Genomic DNA, 26560 nt, shown 5'->3' with positions numbered 1-26560 from the left:
CAACTGAAGAACTGCTGGAGACAATCTTTCTGGACTCGGCGCTGGCGGAGGGAGTGCTTGCAGGGGGTTGGCCTGGTGCAGTTTGCACCGTGGGGACGCTGCTGCGCGTGGAAGGTGAGTGATTCTAGTCTGGACACCGGTGCAAAACTGTCTCCGAGGTTTTGCTTTCTGTGATTTTTTTTCTTTCCTCCCTTTACCTCCCCCGCCTCCTCCGTCCTTCCCATACACAAACACACAGGAAGTTTTGTCTTGGAGATGGCATTGCGGGGAGCGCTGTCCTCGTGCTCTCCGGACTCCAGAGTCTTTTGTACAGAGGTGTTGGAGATGCGCTTCTTAATTGGGGAGGATATTTGAGGTAAACCGAAAGTCAGGGTGTGGGGAAAGTGAGTGCAGCGTGGAAACGAACGAGCAGCGGCGGACTTGCATCCACGCTGAAGGTGACAATGACTTTTCTCAGTCGTAGTGTTCTCTGCCGACCCGGAGAGCAGGGTCCGGGTCTCAGATCCCGTGTGGGCTCCGGCCGGGGGCTCGGGCGCCGCGTGCACCCGCGTGTTGCGCTCCCGCGCCGCTCGCGATGGTTTGCACGCGGGTGAACAACAAAGCCGGAGCTCGGAAACTAACTTGCCACTGCCTGGAGCCGGCGGCCACACAGGCTGAAAGCAGCCGGTGAGGGCCAGCGCCGGGGTTGCGCGACGCACGCGGCGTGGCGTTGTTGGAGAAGTCCGCAGGGACGCGGCTGCGACAATGAGCGCGCAGCACGCGGTCTTTGCACTCGGCCGGTGCCGAGTGGTCTCTGCAGCCCAAAGTTCGCTGTCCGTCTGGTCACCTGTAGCGTGGGTGCGGGCGACACGGGAGGGGTGGCAGTGTCCTGCGGAACCAAGCCCTGAGGATGAAGGCTGCGGCGCGGTCCGCTGCGTGAGGCACCCAACTCTTTTTTTTTTTTTTCTTTTTGTGTGTGTGCTTCACCTGACAAGCCACGTGCTTAGGGCCGCGACCGTGCTGCATCCGAGTGTCCAGCCCCGAGTGAGTCCCGGGCTGCGGTCGCCGTCGGGGCTATCGGGAGCAGGACAATGTGATTTCCTGGTGATGGCGTCTTGCCAGTTTCCAAAGCACAGCGAAAGTCGCCAACTCGCTGCATACGCGCAGCGGCGGGGACCTCTGGGCGTTTCTCATCCGGGACTCCGCAAAAGTTTGGCCCCAGGGGTCGGCGGCAGAGGACACCCGAGCTCGCGTGGATCCTGGTCGCGGGTCCCGGTCGCCCCGACGTTGCCGATGCCGCCGGACAACAAAGGGCCGCGTGTGCCCGAGCGACGCGGGCCGGGCGGGGCGCGGGGCGGCTTTTGTCCCTCAGGTCCTCTCGGAAACTTCAGCGGCGGCGCAGCGAGGCTGTGTCCGTGGGGGCGCCTCGGCCTGCGGGTCACCCATGCGGCGCGACGGAGCGCTGCTCGGCGGGGCGCACGCGTGGCTGGGGCTCCGAGTCACGGGAGGCCGCGTCTGGGAGGTCCGTGCATCCGCCTTTGAAGTGGAACTGTTGCCATGTTTGAATTACGTCAGGCCGAGCGTGCGGAGCGGCCCGGGAGCAGAGGCGCGGCCTTCGGGCGGCGCCGGCGGGGCGCGGGCCGTTGTTCCAGCGCAGGTGAGGGCGGCGGGCGGCGCATGGTGCCGGGGGACTCTGCAGCGCTGGGCTCCCTGGAGGAGTAGCGCTCCGCGCCCTACCCTAGCACCTCCGACTACTCGCGGGGAAGTTTCGGGGCGCCGGCTCTCGCTCCTCCTGGAAGCCGGGACTGAGGAGGAACTAGGGGGTGCGTGCCGCCTTTGTGTGTTTACACGTGGGGCCATCGGCGAGACGCAGTGCAGGTTGGGCTGGGCTGCTTTTGAGGACCGTGCAGTTCTGGTAAACAGCACCCCAGTCCGCCTCTTGTTTTTATTATTTTCTTCTCACCTTTCATAACTGCAGGTGAAGAATGACTACGGAGCCAGATGTGCACCTTACTCCCCCACCCCCTCCGTGTTATGAGTTCGTTCCAAGTAGGCTCTTCGTGTTGTCTTCATGTTTTCTAAAGAAGATTCAGGCAACTTTTGCCGTCTTTAGTAAGAGATGGACATAAAACTTGTTTCTAGCAGTGAACGGGAAACACCTGCTTTTGAACTGAAGTTTGCCAGACTTGAAAATAATTTTAATGATTTTTGTGCTGCAAAATTGAAGGAGAAAGTCTGGGGTTCGTTTTCGAGTCTGGGCAAAGCCTAAAGGAGTTTAAAGTATTCAGAGGATCATTTGGAGGATGTTTTGTGTTTTGACCATAAAGTATGCAGGACTCAGATAAATCTCAGATGACCTTGAGAGCTGCATTTGGGGAGTAGGGCCTTTCAGAGATAAAGGATGCTGGGACAAGTTGCCAAAGTATCACTCTTGTAGGGAGCCCTTGCTAGCTAGTTTCACAATTCCTGGGAACTGGGGCTGACCTTCCAGTTACCCTCTTACACTTTTTTCAAGCTAACTTTTTGGTATGTGGCTCCAAGGCATAGCTCAAAAATTATGCTGGTTTGACACATGGATGCTTCTTTGGTATTTGGGGTTTGCTTGAAGTCTAGACATCCAGCCAGCAACACCATATCTGTTGCATCTTTGACGATTTCTCCTGTGTTTCAGTTAGCTTGTTTTCATCTAGATGTGGCCTTGACTGGGAAATAATATTCTAGATGCTTTGCCCTCATGCACCATACAAATTGAAATTCGGATTTTTTTTCCCCCTTGATTATTGGTAGAGAACACCTTTCAAGTTTTGGTTGACTAAGTTACAAATACTGAAAGGCTGCCCATCTTTGGGGGTGCATTTTTTGAAGTGAGTAGACTGTGTGTCAAGAAAATTAAAAACCTGTGAAAAGAACATGAGGTACTTTGCAAATATTGTTTTGTTTTTGTTTTAAGTACTTTTTAGACTACTTACTGCAAGACATCAGCTTCCTAGAAAAGTCCACACATGCATCATGTTGAACTAATTGATTCTGTTATAATCAAATGATGTTTGTAAGAGAGACTTGAATGACTTAAGAGAAAAGGGAAAGCAAGGTCTTCACCTTCTGTTATTTTGTGGGTGGTTGGAGATTTTAAAGAACATCTGTGTATGTGTATCTTCATATATGAGACCATATATTGGGGGAGTTGGATCTCACAACCACAGGAATTAAGGGATCAAATTCAGGTAGGTGGTCAGGCTTTATCTAGCCAGCCCTGTTTTAAATATCCACTTTCAAAACTTGCTGTGCTTGTTTTGAATCCCAGGGTATAGCACCGGTTAAATACCACCCCCTCCCCAAGACAGGGGAGGCCATGTGCAGCCTTGACGGGTGTTACAACTCTCTAGACCAGACTGGTCTTAAGCTCAGAGATCCACCTGCCTCTGCCTTCCAAGTGCTGAGATTAAAGGCCAGCCAGCTAAAATAAGCTTAAGTGGAAAAATCATCTTTGGGTTTTGTCTTCTTTCTCTCTCTTTTTTTTTTTAAGATTAATTTATTGATGTGCGGGCTGGAGAGATGGCTCAGTGGTTAAGAGCACTGACTGCTCTTCCTGAGGTCCTGAGTTCAAATCCCAGCAACCACATGGTGGCTCACAGCCATCTGAAGTGAGGTCCGATGCCCTCTTCTGGTGTGTCTAAAGACATCGACAGTGTACTCACATACATGAAATAAATAAATCTTAAAAAAAAATTATTGATGTGCGTTGGCATTTTGCCTGTATGTATGTAAGTGTGAGGGTGCCAGATCCCCTGAAACTGGAGTTACAGTTGTGAGCTGCCATGTGGGTGCTGGGACTAGAACTGGGGTCCTGAAGAGTAGCCATTGATCTTAACTGCTGAGCCGTTCCTCCAGCCTCTGTGGAAAACAATCTTAAGCCAGCTTCCTAAGGCTGCTTTGAGGATAATTAGTTTCCAATGTCAAGCCCATAGCTAGCTGCTTTAGTAATACGTCCTTTGGGTTTGCTTGCTGCTCGTCCTAAAGACTTGATATGGGAGCCCAGCACCCATGCCAAGTGGCCCACAACCACCTACCTGTAAGCTCCAGAAGACCAAACACCCTCTCCTGGCCTCTTTGGCACTGACACTTGTGCACACACCTACATTGACATACATACTCATAATTAAAAGTGAAACAAATCTTTTTAAGGTTCGAGCCATCTCCCCAGCACCTAAAAACAACTCTTTGAAAGAAATCATCCCCCCCCCCCCAGATGATAAGACTGATTAACTGGGAAGAACCGGTGACACATTTCTCAAGCACTAGCTTAATTGTTCAGAATGCTTAGGATGGAGGCTGAGTGTTGTGGCGCCTAAAAAGCTTTAATCGCAGTACTCAGGCCTGCAAGCAAGCGGGTTTCACAGAGAGACACTGCCTCAAAAGAAAAGAATGCCTCCGATGGGAAGCTGCAATTCTTTCGATTTACTTTGTCTTTTTCTCTTCGATGATGGCAGTAATACCTATTTCACAGGGTTGAAAATGATGGAAACGTGGGCAGTAAGCTGCTGCCGTCCTCAGGGTTGGGAAGTGGCCATCTTACAGAAGAGAACACTGAAGCTAGGGTCAGTTGCTTTGCCCAGAGTTACAGTAAATGCTGAATGAGAGGAGTGGGTATGTGGCCCTTCCTCCACCCTCAGAAACCAGTTCTGGGAAGACACTGCCCTCAACTTCTGTTTGTCATTCCAGATCTGATTCAACCATTTTACACCAAAAAGTCCGGTGAAGGCCTGAGTAAATGTCACTACTTTGTTCCTGATTTCTCCACAGTGAAATCAGTGAAGTGGGTCCCTGCACTTTTATCTTTTTGCAGATTTAAGTAGGAAACTCTTGATGTCATTTGGTTCTCAAACTTGTTTTCTTTCTTTCAAATTGTTTCTGCAACTGAGAATTCTAGTACTGTAGGAATAATCTAAAAATCTAGTCCAAGAAGAAAGGCATTTGTTTCCAAGGTGAGAAAGCTTTCTTTCTCCACCGGGAACGCAAAGGTCACAGATCGCAGCTGGTGCAGAGTTATTTTGTTGCAAAAGTTGAAACCTGAGCTAAAATAACTCATTTCTAGTTGTGTATTTTGTTTCCGCCTATTAAAAGTTTGAATGGGTTGGACATTTTTATCTGGTTAATGTTAATGAATGCTGGATTGAAGTAGTTCTAATTGTAAGGCTTATTTCTCCTAATGCCAGCCTCTTGAAATAATATTTTTTCTTTTTTTTTTTACAATTTTTTTTACTGATTGTTATGAAAATTGTTTACCATTAATTTTTTTTAAAGATTTATTTCTTTATTATATATAAGTACACTGTAGCTGTCTTCAGACACACCAGAAGAGGGCATCAGATCTCTTTACAGATGGTTGTGAGCCACCATGTGGTTGCTGGGAATTGAACTCAGGACCTCTGGAAGAGCAGTCGGGTGCTCTTAACCGCTGAGCCATCTCTCCAGCCCACCATTAATTTTCTTAGTTAGTCTTTTCATTTACATTTTCTGGAAATATTTAAACTTTTTGAAGTACAGGAGCCCATAGATTAGCTATTAAGGGAAAGTTAACTTTTGGAAACTTAGAATCTTTTTGTTCACTTGTTGTATATGTATAAATGTTTTGCCTGCATATATGTATGTGCACCAGATATGTACCTGGTTCCTGCAAAGGCCAGAAGAAGGTGTCAGATCCTTTAGAACTGAAGTTAACAGGTGGTCATGAGCTACCGTGTAGGTGCTAGGAATTGAAACTAGGGTCGTCCCCCCCAAGAGCAGTAAGTGCTCTAAACTGCCAAACAATGTCTATATACTCACATTCTTACTATAAATTATTATTTTCTTTATAATAATACAATCATTTGTCTAGTCTCTGCTGTTTATGTTCATCTTTGCTATCCTTTATTTTTGGTAGTAAGCAGGTGTGTAGAGTTAGTATCTGGGTGTGATGTATGACTTTTTGTCCTTCCAGGGTTAACTTTCTCTCTGTGTGTGTGTGTGTGTGTGTGTGTGTGTGTGTGTGTGTGTGTGTGTGTGTGTGTGTGTGTTGGTTTATAGACACACACACTCTGTAGCTTTGGCTATCCTGGAACTTGCTCTGTAGACCAAACTGGCCTTGAATTCAGAGATCCATTAGCCTCTGCCTCCTGTGTCATGGGATTAAAGATGTGTGCCAGGACTGGAGAGATGGCTCAGCAGTTAAGAGCACTGGCTGCTCTTCTGAGATCCTGGGTTCAATTCCCAGCACCCACGAGGAGGCTCACTACCATCTGTGATGGATCTGATGCCCTCTTCTGTGTCTGAAGAGAGTGACAGTACATTCACATACATAAAATAAATAAATCTTTTTTTTTTTTTAAATGTGTGCCAGTACCACCTGGCTAGAGTTAGGCAGTAAGTGAGATCTTGTTTGTTGGGTATTTTATTAAGTAAAAGTGTAAAAGAGCTAGGCGTTATGGCACAGTCGTAATCCCAGACTGGGAGATGTAGGCAGGAGAATCAGGAATTTGAGGTCACGGGGGCTGGAGAGATGGCTCAGCGGTTAAGAGCACTGACTGCTCTTCTCAAGGTCCTGAGTTCAAATCCCAGCAACCACATGGTGGCTCACAACCATCTGTAATGAGCTCTGATACCTTCTTCTGGTGTGCCTGAAGACAGTTATAGTATACTTATACATAAAATAAATAAATAAATATTAAAAGAATTTGAGGTCATCTCCTGGACATGTGACAGCCTCAAAACAATAAATTTTGAGCTAGTTGGTGGTGGTGCACATCCTTAGTCTTAACACTGGGGAGGCAGAGTCAGGTGATTCTGAGTTCAAGGACAGCCAGGGCTACACAGAAGTCCTATCTCCCAACAACCAACTAAACAAAACAGAATTGTAATGGTGAAGGGCTTGGAGAGGTAGCTCGAAGTTAAGGGCTTGCACTTGCAATTTCAAAGGAGCCAAGTTCAGATCTCAACGCACAAGACACGGCTGCCTGTAATTCCAACTCTATAGGGAACCAGTTATGTTCTCTTTGACCTCCACACAAATGAGTATGTGCACACATGTAGATACCCATACACATGACTAAAAATAAATGAATTTTAAAAGAATGAAGACATGGGAAAGTTTTATGAATAAACTTTTCCTGGTGAGGGACGGAAAGGAAGCCATCGCAGACAGAATATCAGCCTGAGTCCTGGAGTGGCTAGTTGTCAAATCTGATTTGGTCCTCTTGGAATACCAGTATTACAAGGTGGAAGCAGCTGGTAGGCTGGACTAGATTCTGAAAGGCTTTGAATCCATTGCCAAAGAGTTCAGAGCTTAGCCTGCAGCCAGAGTTGGTGCCCTGGAAGACTGATTAATATTTGAATTGTAGAAGATAAGCAAGTCAGTCCTGACGGGAGATCAGTCTCCAAGATGGACAGAGAAGTAAATAAAGCAGAGAATATCTAAGGACCTTTGAGATTTGGTGGAGGACCGTGAACAGAGTGAGAAGTAATCACTTTTTCAGATTTTCGTATGTGGCTGTGGATCATAACCAAGGAAGCTAGACACTGAAGAACAGATCTAGAGGGGCAATATTATCATCAGTTTGAGACATTTAAAGATTAGAGTGGTTGGTAGTCACAAAAGGAAGAGATTGGATCTGGTCAAGGATGTTGGAGAATTTCCTGAGTGGACTAGTCCAAACTAATGGCAAAATGCAACCTTGAGGGAGAGTGGGCGGGAGAGGAGCTGGCATTAAAACTTGTCAGTTGAGTTAGGAGTGCAGCATAAGTGGATGCAGAGTCCTGGTCCATCATTAACAACACAAAAAGCAGCTGTCAGTGCTGAATTCTTGCTGAGTGCTAGCCCCCATGTTGGTGTGTATGCAAGAGTTGGGATTTAGTCCTATTTTAAGAAGACATAAAGATAAGAATGCACCTGAAGTTTGGGCCGGGGGTGTATCCATCGTTCCTACTTTTCTCCTGAAGAAAACACTCAGTTGAATACCCAAGATATATTCTAGGAATAGAAAACTTTTTTTATTTCAGTTATGTGCAGATCTTACCAAATTCAAGGGGGAAAAATGTATCCTGGTGTTTTCCTGAATTTCATTTCAGTTTTGTTTTTGTGTTGTTTCGAGACAGGGTTTCTCTGGATAACCCTGGTTGTCCTGGTACTTGCTTTGTAGACAGGATGCCTCAGACTCACAGAGATCTACTTGCCTTTGCCTCTGAGTGCTGGGATTAAAGGCATGCGCCACCATGCTTGACTAGAAGCAATTCTTTCTCTTCTTTCAAAAAGATTTATTTTTAATTATGTCTAAGTGTGTTTATGCATTTGGATATGTGCATAAATTCAAGTACCTGTGGAAGCCTTTCTCTGGAAGAGCAGCAAGTGCTCTTAACCACTGAGCCATCTCTAGCCTTCTTAAGAGCACCTAAGCTTCAGAGGCCTGGGTCTGTGATTTAATTTTTTTTTTTAAAGATTTATTTTATTTATATGAGTACACTGTCTTCAAACACACCAGAAGAGGACATCGGATCCCGTTACAGATGGTTGGGGGCCACCATGTGGTTGCTGGGAATTGAACTCAGGACCTCTGGAAAAGCAGTCAGTGCTCTTAACCGCTGAGCCATCTCCCCAGCCCTGTGATTTAATTTTTAACCATTGCTATCTCAGTAGACTTGTCTGTGAGTTTGGATCTCTTTCTTGTAAGGTGAATTTTAGGCTCTGCCAAATGCAGCCACAGTTAAAAATACTTCAGCATATGGTTTCTCAGAGATTGGATGTATGATTGGAGCTCTTGGCACACAAGTGGGGTCTACCTCTACTCAGCTTCCAGGCAAATTAAAATTCATGCTTTAAAAATGTCCCGGTAAATTTGGAAGCTTTAATGCAGGGAGTAGGCAGGTCTAGGAGAGTGGAGAAAACAGTAATGCTCTATGGGTCTCCTGCTCTCCCTGAGCATTGATAGTGGCTTCCATTGAGTTCTGCAGCCAAATGGCCTGGCAGTGGGAGAGATACGGAGAAGCTCCTTCTGTTGACCCTTTGTGGAGAGTGTTACTCCAGTTACACTTTGCTGGGTCCTGTGAACACAGGTGGTTAAAGATGGCTGCTCACAGTTGATTCAAATGCAGCAACTTGGGGATCCCCATACCATGTGGTCACCAGTGGGTTTTCATGTTGACTTTCCCGTTTTCCTTTTCTGTCTTTACTTCAAAGTTGGCTTTGGATTTTTCTTAGTTCCTTTTGTTTTATCCGTAGCTGCGTCCTTAGTGCCTTGTAAAGCTGTCCTCACTCTCTGTTCTGTAATATCTGCAGTGGAGTGGATTGTCTAACAGGTAGGTATCTTTCCCTCTGATTTTGAGAAATTTATTCAAGCTCTCTGCTTTTTACGATTCTTGAGGTGAGGGAAAACGTGATAATAACAGTTACTGGGATATGGCACTCTTGACTAAGAGTGATACTAGCCTGTGGAATGGAATAAAGTGAACATTATGTTTGCATTCTGTAGGGGATACCACTATTTTCTATTTATTATTTACTTAATTTTATGACTTCTTAAAGAATATTACAATGTACAACAGGTTCCAGCATAACACCTCATTGTAGTTATAGGCGGGGGATTCAGATATTTAAGTAGGACTGGAAGAGGGTCACCATGTCACGTGCAAGGAATGGCTTTTTACTGGATTTCTTAATTCTGCCTGTGGCAGGAGTGGGGGAGAGTGCAGGTTCTTCTGTTTTTGCTTGAAAGCCCCGTTTGCTTCTTGGGCTGCTCCAGGGCTGCCTTCTTGCCACTGTTCTGACTGTTTGTAATTCCACACTCTGGTCCTTTGTTTTAATTTTTGAGACACCAAGACAATGACTGTAAAAGATGCTTCTTTGTTTTTATTATGTCTTAATGTATATTTTGCTTGCATGTGTGTCTATGTACCACATATGTTCTGGTGCCCAAAGAGGCCAAGAGAGGGTGTTGGATCCCCTGGAACTAGAGGTAAAGATGGCTGTGAACCAGTATGTGTATGCTAGGAATTGAACCTGTGTGTAATAGCAAGTGTGCCTGGGCGGTGAGCCGTTTCTGTGAGTCCTTTTTATGTAGGCTCTCATATGGTCCAGGCTTGCCTGGAACTCCATGTATGAATATGTAGTGGAGGCCAGAAGAGTTGGGTGCTCTGGAGCAGAAATTACGGGAGGTTCTGAGCCCACCCTGTGGATGCCGAGAACAAGAGTCATAATCCTGAGCCATCACTCCAATTTAGCCCCTAATCTTCCATACGGGAGATTAGTTCACCTCTTGTTGTTCTAATAGTCCCTTTGATTTTATTAATAGAGCATAGTGTTTATAGTCACTCATCCTCTATAATTTTATCAGCTATTCACTTTGCAACAAAATAGCCATACTTTGATATCAATGTGAATAGGATATTTATAACAAGGAAGTTAAAGGAAGGAGTGTGTGTGTTGAATGGATACGTTATTACATGTTAACTATTTATTGTGGGTAATAAATTGAGAAATAGCTTGTGGTTTCTGGTCTACATGCACTTATGACTTTGAGATGCAGTTCGTGTGTCATAAAATTGACTCTTGCTGTGCGCACAGTCCTGTGGGTTTAGATCCTTAGCTTGTCATCGCCACCACCATCTGTGCCTTTAGAAACGAAGTTGCAATCTTAATCAATATTTTAAGTCCTTTCAGATTTTTTTACTTTGTTTCTGAGTTTCTAAGCCCCTCAAATACATACATACAAGTGAGATTGTGTGGGGTCTTTGCTGTGAGCCGTGTCTGACTTAAGCTTAGACAGAAGCAGGTGATTGCGTCTGGTGCAGAATGGTGTGGTGAGGATGCTTGCCAGTACAGAGAAGTGCATAGCTAGCTGACCGAGCTATTTGAGCAAGTGAGACAACTCCACGGGAACCACATACTGCTTCACAAATGTAAGACTTGGAAAGAAGGACTGCCACCAGGTTGCCAGACCCACCCACCATCTTTTCAGATATAACGGGAATTTGGGGGGTGGAGGGGGACTCTGCTGTGTCTGAGTTTACCCTAGAGATTTTGAACATAACTGACTCCTTAACTTTTATGAAAATATTTTCAGTTTATCTCAGGGTTCCTTAAACCTCAAAATGGTTAAATACAAATCACCATTTAACTGGGTTGCTATAAACAGCGTGTTTGCTGCAGGTTCCTCTTAAGGGGAGGGAAGAGCTCAGAATAGGTTAAGTTCCTCTGATAAAAGACTTCCTGGGTGTTCTTTGTGTTGTGCTTCGTTTCTCATAGCACTGTCTGGAAGAGGCTGGACCCTGGGTCCCTGCTCCCACTCACTCCTTGTTCAAGCAAAAGCCAGGCCACAGGACCATGGTAGATTGTTAAAAGCTACTTGACAGGCTAGTGGGTTACTTTTGTGTTTGTCCTCACCAAAAAGCTACTGATTTTTTTTTTTTTTAAGATTTATTTATGTGAGTACACTGTAGCTGTCTTCAGATACACCAGAAGAGGGCATCAGATCTCATTACAGATGGTTGTGAGTCACCAAGTAGTTGCTGGGAATTAAACTTAGGACCTCCTGCAGAGCAGTTAGTGCCCTTTTCTGCTGAGCCGGCTCCCCAGCCCCAAAAGTTACTGATTGACAATGACTATTGGTTTAAAAAAAAAGAAAGCCTCGCTGTTGAGGAATGGCCATAGCATTTCTTCACAGCAGGTCAGTGTGGTAAATGGACCAACCTGGCTTCTGGTCAGGTCCAGTCTTGAAGGCTTGTCTCACAGCTTAGATAGTCTTGAGTGCCCCTTAGTTCTGACATGGTGTTTTTGCAAGGAAGGAAGGGGAGTGAGGGTAGGATTTGGAGACTGCTTTGCTGTGTGTACTTCCTTTGTCCTTGCTCAGGAGGAGGCTGAAATTTCCTAGTGCTATTGATGGTTGTAAGAGAAACTGCAGACTTTTGACCTTGATGGCCAGGGTGTTTAGAGAAGAAACAGAAATTATTGTCTACTTTCTTGAGTCTGTCACTTGATACTGTGTAGCTAAAGTGATTGCAAGGACATTTCTACATAGTTTTTCAAAAAGTTTAGTTTAAGAAAAACATCTTTGCTAGTCTCATTCTTTAGGTTTTTTATATTATGTAGAGTACCATTCTCATGTGTTTCGACTTAATAATTAAAGTGTGTTACTGATCTTACTCATCCATTTTTGCATGCTTTTAATCCTAGCACTCAGGAGGAGAAAGCATTTTTTTTTAAGTCAGTATTTTCAGACTTTCTTCAATCTCATGAGAATGATACACATGCTATGGAAAAAAAGTTCTGAACCTTTCATTGTGCTTCACTTCTGAACCTCTCATTGTGCTTCATTGCACCTGGCTCAGCAAAAGATAATCTAGTGGCAGAGAGGAAGCTTTCTTCAAAAAATATATTTATTCCCTTTACAGCTCAATGCTAGCCCTTCCTCTCCTCCCAGCACTCCCTCACAAAAGTCCTCCCTCATCCCCCTTTCCTCTTCTCTTTTGAGAAGCCCCCCTCTGGATGTCAACCCCTCCACCCCCATTTATTTCTAAAATAAAATAAGGATGGTTCTGTGGTTTTGTGTGTGTGTGTGTGTGTGTGTGTGTGTGTGTGTACACAAAGGAAGTTGTCCTTTTTTCTTGCTTTGTATGATGCCTTTGTGGTAATTAGTAGTTTGGTCCACACATTCTCTGTCTGGTTGGTCCATTGGGGTTTAAGTGTTTATTATCCTTCCACCTTCACCCACCCTTTTTTAATGAATGGTCTCACTTGGCAGACCAGAATGACCTTGAAGTCACAGCAGTCCTCCTGCCTCAGCTTCCCTAGTGCTGGGACTATAGGCATATGCCACCATTACTGAGCACTCACTCGTCTTTTATGTCCCCTGCTCCAGATCGTGAAGTTGACCTTAGATGTTCATCTCAGTGGTCTCCAGCCTAAAGACAGTTTCTGTTTTCCTTAGTAGATTTTCATAGAGCGTTTTTTTTTTGTTTGTTTGTTTTTTGTTTGTTTTTTTTTTTGTTTTTTTTTTGGTTCTTTTTTTTTTTTTTTCGGAGCTGGGGACCGAACCCAGGGCCTTGTGCTTCCTAGGCAAGCGCTCTACCACTGAGCTAAATCCCCAACCCCTCCATAGAGCGTTTTGATCAGAGGATTAATTTTCACTCATGATTCTAAACTCTGAGCTTAGATTTCTGTGACTTTCATATCTTCCTCTCAGCTAAATGTAAGTGTATAGAACTTTCTAATTATTTTTTAAAGATTTATTATATTTATATGATACACTGTAGTTATCTTCAGACACCAGAAGAGGGCATCGGATCCCACTACAGATGGTTGTGAGCCACCATGTGGTTGCTGGGATTTGAACTTAGGACCTCAGCAATAACAGTCAATGCTCTTAACCACTGAGCCGTCTCTCCAGCCTGATCTTTCTACTTATTAAAGAGAGCACCACCACCACCCCTTCCATAGAGTATAGTAGTGAGGTTGATGGTAGCTTCTTGTCCTGGGGACAGAGTGGTCATAGTGAATGCACACAGTTTGCTAGTAGGGAATTGCATTGACTCAAAGGCACAAAATACCAAGATTGTTGTAACTAAAGTTTTACACTCATTCTTAATGGTGTGTGGGGTATGTGAGAAACTGCCAACATGACTGCTCCATGATATGGTTACGATTTTTATTACAGATATGATGAGAGTGAGGATAGCCAGAGGCTGCGTCTGGAAGAGTCCAGAGCAGAGAGAGAACAGTAGACTGCACATGGCCAGGGCTCTCTGAGAGAGAGAATAACCAGAGACAAGAGAGAGCACAGGGACAATAGCTAGGTTCTAAGAAGGATGAGTATCTGAGGGAGGGAAGCGCTTGAGGGAGTTTAGGATAAAGGGGGAGATGAGAAGGACTAGGGTGCAGTTTGAAAGGTATTACAGGTCTGTGGTACTGAGGGAGCCGGGAGCCCGAATGGTTAGTGGATGCCTCCTAGTGAACGGCACTTTTCTGTGTATTCTGTATACTGGCTCTGGTACCATGTGGAGTAGGTAGTGGGTCTAGGACACCCTCTCTAGCTTGTTTGACTTGGGGTTGTTGTTGTTGTTGTTGTTTGTTTTGTTTTGTTTTTCATAAAATGTCCTGTGCTGGGGTTGGGGTGGAGCAGAGAAAAGTCCTTGCATGGTTTCTTCTGATTGTCCGCAATCCCTTTGTCTTTACAGCTTTGAACCAGAAGAAAAGATGTTTGGTTTTCACAAGCCAAAGATGTACCGAAGTATAGAAGGCTGCTGTATCTGCAGAGCCAAGTCCTCCAGCTCTCGGTTCACGGACAGCAAGCGCTATGAGAAGGACTTCCAGAGCTGCTTTGGGTAAGATTAGTTACGTTCCATTCTTATGGGGGAATTTAGTTTTTAAAGAGTGTGGAAATATTTCCATGCAAAGCAATGGTAACAGTGTACAAGTAATTAAAATCACTAGTTTTCTAGTACCTGAGTTATGAGGATTTCATGTTTTTTTTTTAATATTTTATTCATTTATTATATATATGAGTACACTGTAGCTGTCTTCAGACACACCAGAAGAAGGCATCAGATCCCATTATAGATGGTTGTGAGCCACCATGTGGTTGCTGGGATTTGAACTCAGGACCTCAGGAAGAGCAGTCAGTGCTCTTAACCACTGAGCTACCTCTCCAGCCCGATTTCATGTTTTTAAAAGAAGTTCGTACTGACGGCTTACTCTGACTAACTAGTTGTGAAGCCCTTTTTGGTTTCAGTTGGACAAACCCTTTTGTTCTTAACTCTAGATGTGTAAGTGTATTTTAAAAGTGCATCCTTATCCTCTGACCCGTGTTCTTTCTGCATTGCCTTTGAAAACAGAGTTACAGTTTAGCTTGCTGACAGACGTTGGTCTTGACTGATTGTTTGAGTGCATATGCACCTTTTTCTTTTTTTGTTTTTGTTTCAAGACGGTTTCTCTGTGTAACCCTGGCTGCCCTGGAACTTTCTCTATAGACCAAGCTGGCCTCAAACTCAGAAATTCACCTGCCTGTGCCTCCAGTGCTGGGATTAAAATCGTGTGTCACTACTGCCTGGTGCATGTGCACATTTGAATGCTTGTATGTGCTATGGGATTCATGTTGTGGTTGTGGCAATCTTGAGTGTTGATCCTGGGCATACAGGTGATTTTTCTATTTATTCCCTGTTTTCTTAGGCCAGGTTCCTTGGCCTGTGAGCTTCTATCTCCTGTCCCCTCTCTCAGCATTTATGTTTAAGTATATTATATATTATGCGTACATATATGTGTATATGTAGAACACTTGGGTTGGAGAAATAGCTCAACAGGTAGGAACACGTGTTGTGTTTCCAGGGACCCTAGTTCAGTTCCCAGCACCCGCATGATGTAACTGTCTATAATTCCAGTTTGAGGAGATCATCCTATTCCTTCTGTTCTCGGTACATGGCAAACACACACTGATATATATAAAAATTAGGTAAACCTAATTTTAAAATTTATTTTATTTTATTTTATTTTTTTTCCGGAGCTGGGGACCGAACCCAGGGCCTTGCGCTTCCTAGGCAAGCGCTCTACCACTGAGCTAAATCCCCAACCCTTTAAAATTTATTTTTATTTTAAAATTTACTTTTATTAGTTTTGTTTTATGTACATTGGTTTTTACCTGCACGTATGTCTGTGTGAGGGTGTCAGGTAACTAGAACTGGAGTTATAGACAGTTGTGAACTGCCATGTGGGTGCAGGAAATTGAACTTGGATCCTCTGGAAGAGCAGTCAGTGCTCCTAACTAACCACTGAGCTACCGCATCTCTCTAGCCACCTCTTCCCCCTTTTTAAGGCATGCTCTCACTATGCAGCCAGGTTGGCTTTGAACTCAGATCTCATGTGCTTCTGCCTCCCAAGTGCTGGATTTAAAGGCAGTATGCACCAGTACACCTGGCTTAAAGATTTTTTAATTGGAATATATTTGATTTGATCGACTGGGTATCTCTGTCTCTCACTCTCTGCCCCCCCACCCCTTAAAAGAACCCACTGAGGGACCATGCATGGTGGTGCACACCTTTAATCCTAGCACTCTGGAGACAGAGGCAGGCAGATGTCTATGAGGCCCGATGAGTCTACTGATTGAGTTACAGGACAGCCAGGAGTTCATAGCGAAGTCCTGTCTAAAACCAATAAAGAAAACACACAGGTTTTAAGAAAAATTCTCTTTGAAGATACCACTGCGTCCACTTTAGTGCTGCTCATGTCTACGTGGGTGTAGAACTGTTTCCAGAGCATTGATTTTATATCTGAAATGTACTAGAACAGTGGAAAGGGTATGGTAGGATAGTCAGAAATCCCATATGAGCCGTAAACGGACATGTTTTCCTCCAAGAGTAGTCTCCACACGGAGTCCTCACGAGAGAAAGGCATGATGACTTGTTGACTTCCTCACAGGCTGCATGAGACTCGCTCAGGAGACATCTGCAACGCCTGTGTGCTGCTTGTGAAAAGATGGAAGAAGCTGCCGGCAGGATCCAAAAAAAACTGGAATCACGTTAGTTCACCTTTTCTGTCTCTACTGAAACATCACCACCCCCTATTTGGGAAATTCTGTGCCACCGGGATAGAAAAGGCGAAAAGAGTAAAGAAAACCATTAGCCTGACTTGGCATTTCCTAGACTAGTAGTTCTGAGTTAGACATGGTCCCTCTTCACCTTCCAGAGTGAGGTGCAGCTTTGAACTCATGACGCACAGATGTCGTCCTGTTTGCCTGGTTGTTTACTGCTGGCTCGTTGTAGGGTTCTGGCAGGTTACAAAGCTCTTAGCTGTCCATCAGGCTACTGTAGGGTCTGAATGAGAAAGAAAAGGCTAGATGAGTGTGATCAGGTCAGCGGTGTAGATGTGGGTTTTGTTGGCCTTTTTGCTCATGTCACTAGAATTTTCATAATATGTATTTTTAGATCTATTTGCATTTTGTAAAATTATATCTCCCTCTCTGTATCTCCCACCTGTGTGAGTGAACCAGAGGGGGCTCTGGGATCCCTTGGAGCTGAAGTTGCAGGCAGTGGTGAACTGCCTGGTGGTAAGCATGGCAGTGTAGTCCGCTGGAAAAGCAGCCCCCTCATAATTTACCTTAGATGATACAAGCAACACTTTATTTTTATTTTATAGAAGATGCTTTTATTTTTAATGTAGATGAGTGTTTGTCTACATGTATATATATATGCACCACATGTCCTTGGTGCCTGCAGAGGCCAAAAGAAAATACTGGATCCCCTGGAACTGCAGTTAGATGAATACCGTGAACCAAGCCCACCTCAGCAAGGATCAGCAAATGGTTTTAATTTCTGTGCCATTTCCTTCTCCCCAAATAATTTTTTTGTGTGTGCCAGGGTTCGAAACATGCTAGACTAAAGCTGTGGTATTCAGAGTCCCCTAGTCTAGAGCTTTGTTAAATTCTGCTGTTTTTTCAGATGTTTGGTTTGTTCTCCTGCTTTATTAAGACAAAGTCTCATGTAGCCCTGGCTAGCCTCCAGCTCCCAGTATGTCAGGGGACAACTTTGAACTTCTGATTCCCTGCCTCTCAGGAATCAGGATTACAGGTGTGAGCCACTATCTCTGGCCAAGATTTATGGAATTTGCTTAATATATAATATTCTGCTTAGATAGGAAGACATTTTTCTTTACGCAGCAGTGCTGTTGTCTTTGATAGTGTTAGGTCACTACTGTAGGTTTGTTATGGCCATTACCTTAATGTAGAGCTTCTCTTAAATAGCTTATCTGAGAAAAGCACAAGTGTGGCGTTTGAAGGTGATGGCTCCCTTTTCATTATGTGTAAGAAGTAGAACCATGCATGCCAGACGTGGGCGAGCATATGCTTCTGTAGTTGGTAAAGGTGAGGGATTAGCATGCAGAATGTCATGCAGCAGACAGCGATGTCCTGAGCCTCACGCTCTTGAGTATAACTGGCTCTCGGGTAAGCTTGGCCTAAGTGGTATTAAATATTCAGTATTTTCTTCCAGGTCGTAGATGCAAGAGCAGGCCCCAGTCTAAAGACAACACTGAAACCAAAGAAAGTGAAGACTCTGTCTGGAAACAGGATGAAAAGCAGCCAGATCAGTAAGCTGCAGAAGGAGTTTAAACGCCACAGTGAGTCTGCTGTTGCTGTTGAACACCAGTAGTGTTTTATTTTTGACTGGGGCTGGGCGAATCTGTTTTCTGCTGGTACTCTAAGTGCTGAGGTAGTCCCCGCTTCCTGTTTTGGAGTCTTAGCCTTTAGAAGGCACTGTTGACTTGGTTCTTATTTCTGTGAAATAGCTTGGGACGTCCTGGAGTGGATAAGGAGCTTGCTGCAAAAGCGTGAGGACTGGAGTCAGACCCCAGCACCCACACAAACCTGGGTGGAGGTCTGCAAATAGTTCATCTGGAAAGGTGGTTGCTGATCCCCAGGACCAACATATTAGAAGGAAAGAACTGTTCACATGAGTTATCCTCTGACCTCTACATGTGCTCTGTAAAATATGTATGCCTATACACGCACGTGCACACACACGCACACGCACACGCATGCAACAACAACCAAAAAATAGGCAGACATGTCTGTCTGTGAACACAACGCGTGAGCCGGACGGAGATAAGATATCCCTGGGACAGAGTGGCTGGCACTGAGCACTACGTTCAGTGAGAGACCTGCCTCAGTAAAGTCTGAAACCCAACATATTTTCTCTCTCTCTCTCTCTCTCTCTCTCTCTCTCTCTCTCTCTCTCTCTCTCTCTCTCTCTCTCACACACACACACACACACACACACACACACACACACACACACAGAACACTTGATGTAGGTAGCTACCATTTCAAGTCATACTAAGGCTCTTTAGACTGCATTGCTAACTTACTGTGTTTTATACATAAGGGAATTAAATCCTGGATATGTGCAGCAAATTGGTCACAGCATGTAAGCAAAAAATTGAGAAATCATAACTCACACAGAGAAAAGAAGCTTCTGACATTTCCGGTGCAAGATATGTGTGTTGTGGGGGATGGAATGTGAAAGTCTGTTCATTCTGGGTTCACATAGGTTAGTAGAGGTTGTTGGGATTATCTACATATTTGGCTTAGACTTTGGACTTTGAGAAGGGAAGCAGCCTCGTACCACTATAATACCTGTTTCACCCTGAGATAGAACTGCTAGGCTAAACACATGGATATTTCTTATTAAGAATATAGTTGTTCACGGTAGGTAGAATGGTCAGTCTGTTGTCTCTCTTATGCATTTAGTAAGCCATATTACAATAAAGATAAATTAAAAATGCTAGAAGCTTTGGAGGTCCTGATACCGAGAAGCCCGAGGCTTTGCTTGTTACTGCTTTTGTGCCTAACTGATTAATTGATCCTCAGTGATTAAGACTTAGACTTTCAGTTCTTCGCTGTATGTAATTATATCTCAATGTCGTGCGGTCTTAGATGAAATCTAAGGATATTGCCGCTTTGAAATGTAGAAAAAATGACTCACACTGAAATTTCAAATGGTTCTAAAACACTAACCACTTAGGATCATGAGCCTCCCTCACATGGAGTTTGGTGTAATTGGGAGTTTAAGCACCCAGTTAGATTTACTCCTTTAAGGTGTGATGCTCTTGAGGTTTTGTTTTTGAATGCTGTTTATTAACGTGAATTGGCATACTAAGAGCACAAGTGATACTTCAGTCTAGGTGTTCAGTTTTATTTATGTAAGCATTTTTTAAGAGGCATCTGTGAGATCCTTAGATTTGTAAGCTTTTATTTTCCTTGTGATGCTAGAGCTCAAACCCAAGGCTTTGTGTGTGTTCCTGGGAAGCACATCACTACTAAACTACACTTCCTGCCCTCGTAAGCTCTGCGGGAAAGTGTTTTAATATGGCTAAAGAGATGGTTCAGCGGGCAACTGCTCTTGCAGGATCGAGGCTCAGAGCCCAGAAAAGAGCCCTTCCCTGGTAGCTTATAACTGTCTCTAACTGCAGCTCCAGGGTATCCGATAACTGTGGTCTTCAAAGGTATATGCACACACACAAAACTTACTAGGCTTTGGTGTTTAGTAAATGCCTAGTAATTGTTTCCCTGGGTTAGAAGAAAATCTATCCATGTCCTGGAGAGATGGGAAATTTAAGTGATGCTTGTAATCTATACAATCCATAGCATAGTGTCCATCAACCAAAAGACTCAATGCTGGCATTGTTTGTTTGTTTGCTTGCTTGCTTTTTAACGTCAGGTCTCTACATAGCTCTGGCTGTATCTGCTTTATTTATTTTTTTACTTAATGAATACATGGTACAAAAATATGCTGTTTAGCTCTAAATGAGTAAATTACGTTTTTCCTTAAGTATTCTTTGCCTTTCAGAGATGTGGGGCAGCATCTTGACTTCCGTGTTGCCATGATGAGGCTGAAATGTCTTCTGTTTTTAATGCAGATTCTGATGCTCATAGCACCACCTCAAGTGCCTCTCCAGCCCAGTCTCCATGCTATAGTAACCAGTCAGACGAGGGCTCAGATACAGAGATGGCTTCCAGCTCTAATAGAACTCCGGTTTTTTCCTTCTTAGATCTTACCTACTGGAAAAGGTAAAAGCAAAAGAAATCTGTTTATAGGCACACCCTCTCCAGGGTACTGGCTGCAGTATTTTCTGTGTTTGTAGCAGTTGACAGATTGCATGTTCTTCCTGTTAAAATCAATATAAGAAATACATCAGGGAACTTGAACTTATGTTGATGGAGTAGACTAGCTTGACAGTGCCTTGGTTTCCTTTCTGCTTTATGATAAAACACTGGGGAGAAAGGATTTATTTTGGCTCACGGTTTCAGGGTGTGGTATCCATCGCTCTAGGGAAGTCACATCAATAGAAGCCTGAGAGAACCAGTTAAATAATATTACTGTCAAGGACAGAGAACCCGGATGTTCCTGTGCTCAGTCCACCATGGATGGCAAATCCTACACTGTTTTCTTTCCCACCTCAGTTCTAAATTATATCGGATTGGCAGTTACAGCTGTCATAGTGATGGAGAAACTTGGACAGACAGGAAGTGGATAAGTAGCCAAAGACCAAAAAGAGACAGTTTTAAAAGAGAAGTAGTTTCAAAGAATAATTAGCCTTCCTAGAACACAGAAAACAGATGAGATGTTTTTGTAGATGTGCGGGGAACTATAAGATGAAAAACGGTACAGGAAGTACAGGCAAAATACATTAACTTTCACAGGAACAACTCAGACACAAAGTTGGATTTTTAGAAACATGCCTAAAGCAAGCCAAAAAACAGCATATATGTCTTCAGTTGGCCAAGAGATACTAGCTCTGAGCTAGGCATGATGGCCTTTAATCCCAGCACTTAGGATGCATAGTGAGTTCTAGTTCAGCCTGGGCTACACAGAGAAACCCTGTGTAAGGTTCTTGAATTAAAAAAAAGGAGAGAGGAAAAAAAAAGAGATAGATACCCATATAAAACTCTGTTTAGCAAAAGAAAAAAAAATCTTAATGAACAAATGCAGTTGACAAGAGCCAAGAATGGTGTCACATGCTTATAGTCCACTGAGGAAGGAAGATCATGGATTTGAGTCAATCCTGGGTCAGTCATAGTGAGACCCTTCTTCAAAATAAAGTTATTTTGACTGGAAAGTAACTTAATTTTCAGGCTGTCACTCAGTGACAGATTTCAGTTTAAATTAAGGAATGGACAAAGTGATAGACATGGAGGTAAAGTTAAAGAAACACTTTAAAAATTATATAACCTTAAGCTGGGCATGGTGGCGATGAATGCCTTTACCCCCTGCACTTGTGAAGCAGAAGCAGATGAATCTCTGTTTGAGGCCAGCCTAGTCTTACAGAGTGATTTATAGGACATCCAAGGCTACTCAGAAAAGCCTTATCTTGAAGGTACTCCTCCACTCTCCCCCCCAAAAAAAAGTAATTATGGAAGTTTAAAATGAGCTTGCTTGGTGGTTAAGAGCATGTTTCAATTAAGAACAGTTGGTGCTCTTAGAGAGAACCTGAGTTCAGCTCTCCTAGCACCCTTATCTGGCCGCTCACAGAACTGCCTGTAACTACAGCTCTGTGTGGTTTTGGCCTCAGTGATCACCTTTATACACATAAGGTATATTAAAAATAATAAAATAAAAGGCAGGGGCTAATTACTTGTCTGAGCTATTAAAGATGCTAGCTAAATAAAATGTACCAAGCAGCTAGAATTTGAAAGATGAATTTGCCAGTAGATGAATTAGCATAAGTTAACCCATATTAAAGGTGGCAAAACAGGAAAGTAAAGACAAAAACGTGGGACAGAGAAAGTGAAGTAATATGCTAGAGCAGGGCTGGGTGTGTAGGTTTACTAGTTAGTTAGTATGTGTAAGAACCCATAGCTCTGCCCAAACAGAAACAGAATACAAACTAATTAATGGTTATAGTGATAATAGTTTCAGTTATAACACTCAAAGCACGCTTTTGAAAGACCACTTAGTCCTAGCAAGTAGTAAAGTATATTCTATACAAGATAAAGTTTAAAAATTAAAGAGACAGGAAAATTATATCCACAAGAACAAATAAAAACCAATCCATACAAATGGAAATGAAAGTATAATATAAGTCAGAACATAGCTCTGTGCTTGAGGTTGATCCTTGGTCTCAGTGTGGGGAAGGCAGGCATAAGATCCTAGGCCGTTGCAATGGCCAGCAAGTCTAACCAAAGTGGTGAGATGCTGCCTCAAAAAGTAAGGTGCAGCACAATGAGGAAGACTGCCATTGTTGAGCTGTAGTCTCCACACACGTGTATGTACATGTGTACACACACACACACACACACACACACACACACGATGTGTGAATGAATGATTAATGCTTTTAGGAAGTAGAGGCGGGATAAACAGAATAGTTTTTATAATTAGATAATGAGTATCTAAGATACAGAAGTCCTAAACGTGAGCACAGACATAAAGGAAATCTAAAAGGAAAAGGAGTGGAGAGAATCAAGAGTGGGATTTGTTACAAAGATCTAACCAAAAAGTGTTTCAGGAGAGAAGAAGCTGCAGGGCTGCAGCGATGGCTCAGTGGATAAAGGAAGCCTAGTGCCAAGCCTGAATACTTGAGTTAAGCCCTACATGAAGAGGGGAACCAACTTGAAAAATGGATGCTTGTATTATATCTTCTCCATTTTTTTCCCTTTTAGACAGAAAATATGTTGTGGGATCATCTATAAGGGCCGTTTTGGGGAAGTCCTCATCGACACTCATCTCTTCAAGCCTTGCTGCAGCAGTAAGAAAGCTGCTGCCGAGAAGCCAGAGGAGCAGGCCCCAGCGCCTCTGCCCATCTCCACTCAGGAGTGGTGACTGAGGTTCATTTAGAAGGGAGCGAAGAACGATTTAAACTTTGAAAAGACCACAAAACAAACTGACCCTCCTATTTTTAACTTGGATACCTGCTATTCTGCCAAAAGACATTTTCTAGAATAGTTTTTAATGGGTTACTATCCTTACCCTTCACCCAACCAACTCTGAAGCCAGTCTCTAGCTTACTGCAAGAAAAGACGTGTACATACTATTTAAGATGCTGAGTATCTCATAGGAAAGCTGAATGCTGCTGTAAAGTGCTCTTTAAGTCTTTTAAAATCCCCTCTAATGAATGGAATAGGGGAACTTCAGGGGACAGAGATGGGATTTGTTGTGTGATAAACCATATGTAGTTTAGTCTTTCTGTGGAGAGGCAGTGGTTGGGGCATTTTTAAATGGCTGGCTACACTTCTTTTCCCTCATGATAATTTGTCATAACTCAGTAGCATGACCTGTCCCTAGAAGGTAGTTAAAATTTTTTACATGCTAAGGCGTTGCCAAGGTTCTGATGATTCAGACCTGTACTACTGATTATTAAGCAGGACAGACTGAGCTTTCTGCAAATAGCTTGAAGGAGGAAGCAATTTCTGAGCACACAAGTAGCACCGTGTCGCCTCCCCTTATCTTCACATTGATAAAAGACTTTATGTGGATCTCGTAAAACAGAACCAGATCTCCTTCTGGGGAAGGCCTGCCTCTAGGATGGGCAAGGTCCTGTAGGGATAGAACCAAAGCATCACCACAAAGTAGAGAACACATGTGGTTAGAAACTACTTAATCAGAATGGCTAAGTCCTGGGGACGCATGGGCACAGTTGTTGATGCTGCTTGGGGCGTGTCTCCTAGAGGGCTCACAGTATGTAAATAATTGACATTGGTGTTAACACGACTGTCTGGGATTCACTGAAATCCACATGATTCAGTTCTAGCTCTGGATTACCTCAGTTGACCTTTGTGGAGGTTTTATCTGTAGAGTAGCTCTTTGCCTTGTCATAAACCTTATTAGGGTTTGGGGTTCTGTTGTTTTGTTGTTTCTCTCCCACTATTTAAAGCTGACTAGAAGGGTTAGTTGTGTGTTGAGGCTAAGTTGGGTGGTTGGGTCGGCTTCTTAACATTAAGATAGCTGAGTGGAGCTCCACACCTGGATCTCAATGACTCGGTTGGCTTCTCAGTGGAACCCAACTGAGGTTGTCTAATCGCCTCTTCTCAAAAGTTCAGGAAAAAGAGTAGTGCCACGTGAGACCTCACAGAGGAGGTGTACGTGGCTGCCTTAGTATTCTGTTGCTCATGATTATTTTAGAAACTGGATTTTTAAAGACTTTTAGAGTTTCATAACAAGGAAAAGCCACAGTTTGTGTCATCCTACAGTTTTACATCGTGTATTTCTTCCTTTTAGAAAAAACCTACCTAGTACAAGGTACCACATGCACAGACTGCCCAGTGAATGGGTCAATTCTCCACAGCCCTGGTGTAGTGCAGAGTCCAGTCATTACCATTCTCCTGCGTTACTTTGACATGGGATTTTTTTTTTTTTTTGTACATTTTGGCTGCAGTATTGGTGGTAGAATATACTTTGATGGATCATCTCTACTTCTGTATTTATTTATTTATTACTAGACCTCAACCACAGCCTTCTCCCCCTCCACTCTCTGCCTGTAGGATGTACTGTATGTAGTCATGCACTTTGTATTAATATATTAGAAATCTACAGATCTGTTTTGTACTTTTTATACTGTTGGATACTTATAATCAAAACTTTACTCTAGGGTATTGAATAAATTTAGTCTTATTAGAAAATAAAAGTTGTCTTGTGACTTTGTTTCAAATGTCTCTGGTAAGGATTTTTTCAGGGCCTAGAGAGATAGCTTAGTGAGCACTAACTGTTCTTGCAGAGGGTCCAGGATGAATTCCCAGCAACCACATGACAGCTCAAAACCATCTCTGGCTCTCGTTCCTGGGGCTCTGATGCTTTTCATCTTTCTTGGGGACCAGGCAGGCAAATCACCCATTTACGTAAGATGAATATAAAATTTAAGAAATGTTTTTCATGAAGACAAGGTATAAACTTTATTTTTGATGAGCTGGGGTTGGGTAGCAAATACTCTAGGCTCTGGGATAAGTGAATATGGCAGCTGACATACAAAGCACTTTGTGCTGTGGTTTTAACTTGAGAATGTCTGACAATGGTTATTTATCTGTGGGAAGAGTTAGACCTGGGCATTTATATGAAACAACTTTACAGAATTATGAGGAACTTGAAATAAAGTCAGGATGGATGCTTTAAACAAAGTTTTTGAGACAGTAACGCATCTAGGCTGGACTCAGTAATCACTGTTTGACAATCTGGAATTTGGTCTCCAGAACCCACGAGGCAGGAGAAAAGCTAGCTCTGACTTTCATACATGTCCTGTGGCACACTCAAGATTGTATTTCCTGTCCAAGAGTCAGAGTGTTTTTCTATACAGAACATGTTTCTCAGACTTCATATTCCAGTTTCCACCAGCTAGAAAGCTGGTATGTAGACTATTTGCTTCTGTCCTTCCAGTGTCAAAAGTCAAAAATGTCAAGGCAGGAACTGAAGCCAAGACTATAGAGGAAAGCTGCTGACTTTGCTTTTCATGGTTCTACAACCCAGGACCACCTACCTGCCCAGGCGTGGCAAATTCCCCAGTAGGCTGGGCCCTCCCACATCAATCATTAATCAGGAAAGTGTACTATATTTGTTGCTGTAAAATTATTTAAAAAAAAAAAAAAGGTCTATTACCCCACACTAGGTCTGGCACCTTGGTACCCCAAGATACCTTGGTAGGTATCTTCATCGCAGTCAGCAAAGCCTCTCACCCGCTGGCAGCCTAGTGTCTCCAGCCGCCACACACTCTTGAGCTTAAATCGCCACATGAAAGAATATACATAGCAACCTGTAAAGGTGCAGAGAGGAATGTTAACATCAGCTTCCATGTTCTCTCCAAGTCACTTCTCCCTCGCTCCAGTCTCCTCTCTCTAAAACTTTTCTCCCACCCATCCTTGTCCAATGACAGGCCTCATTCTGTCTTGTTTCTGCCTTCACCAGTATGACATCATCCCACACACATTATGGAGGTTGCCTTAGTTATTCTGTTGCTGTGAAGACACACCTTGATCAAAGGCGACTCTGATAAAGCATTTAGTTAGGAGCTTGCTTATAGTTTCAGAGGGTTAGTTCATTATTACAACAGGCATGGTGTTTGCAGGTAGACAGTGGACAGAAAAACACC

General features: G+C 43.6%; 2 protein-coding genes across 4 annotated transcripts; both read left to right on the top strand.

The window, feature by feature from the left end:
* On the top strand, window positions 1-25108 carry Sinhcaf (SIN3-HDAC complex associated factor). 3 transcript variants are annotated; one of them, NM_001134711.1, is given in 7 exon segments: window positions 3003-3203; window positions 9230-9306; window positions 14179-14325; window positions 16412-16511; window positions 17980-18106; window positions 20405-20555; window positions 23148-25103. In NM_001134711.1, coding segments are annotated over 5 exon segments (666 nt in total). In that variant the 5' UTR covers window positions 3003-3203; window positions 9230-9306; window positions 14179-14197; the 3' UTR covers window positions 23308-25103.
* LOC147995162 (uncharacterized) lies at window positions 745-3203 on the top strand. The gene is made up of 3 exons (XM_087659559.1): window positions 745-920; window positions 1102-1636; window positions 1958-3203. Exons 1-3 carry the CDS (start codon window positions 745-747, stop codon window positions 2015-2017), a joined length of 771 nt encoding a protein of 256 aa, XP_087515685.1. The 3' UTR covers window positions 2018-3203.
* Window positions 25109-26560: the final 1452 nt, after the last annotated feature.

Source organism: Rattus norvegicus, chromosome 4 (assembly GCF_021556685.1).
Source record: "Rattus norvegicus strain SHRSP/BbbUtx chromosome 4, alternate assembly SHRSP_T2T, whole genome shotgun sequence".
NCBI lineage: Eukaryota > Metazoa > Chordata > Mammalia > Rodentia > Muridae > Rattus > Rattus norvegicus.
The sequence above is the reverse complement of the archived record's forward strand: the minus strand, read 5'-3'. Positions and strand labels throughout refer to the sequence as shown.

What these genes read in the sequence shown, in the direction of transcription:
- LOC147995162 (XM_087659559.1), top strand. Translation starts at nt 745, where the DNA reads ATGAGCGCGCAGCACGCGGTCTTTGCACTCGGCCGGTGCCGAGTGGTC. An exon ending in GGCGCGGTCCGCTGCGTGAG is followed by an intron (nt 921 to 1,101) that starts GCACCCAACTCT and finishes GCGTCTTGCCAG; the next exon opens with TTTCCAAAGCACAGCGAAAG. An exon ending in GGGCCGTTGTTCCAGCGCAG is followed by an intron (nt 1,637 to 1,957) that starts GTGAGGGCGGCG and finishes TCATAACTGCAG; the next exon opens with GTGAAGAATGACTACGGAGC.
- Sinhcaf (XM_087659282.1), top strand. Translation starts at nt 14,198, where the DNA reads ATGTTTGGTTTTCACAAGCCAAAGATGTACCGAAGTATAGAAGGCTGC. An exon ending in GAAGGAGTTTAAACGCCACA is followed by an intron (nt 18,107 to 20,404) that starts GTGAGTCTGCTG and finishes TTTTTAATGCAG; the next exon opens with ATTCTGATGCTCATAGCACC. An exon ending in GATCTTACCTACTGGAAAAG is followed by an intron (nt 20,556 to 23,147) that starts GTAAAAGCAAAA and finishes TTTCCCTTTTAG; the next exon opens with ACAGAAAATATGTTGTGGGA.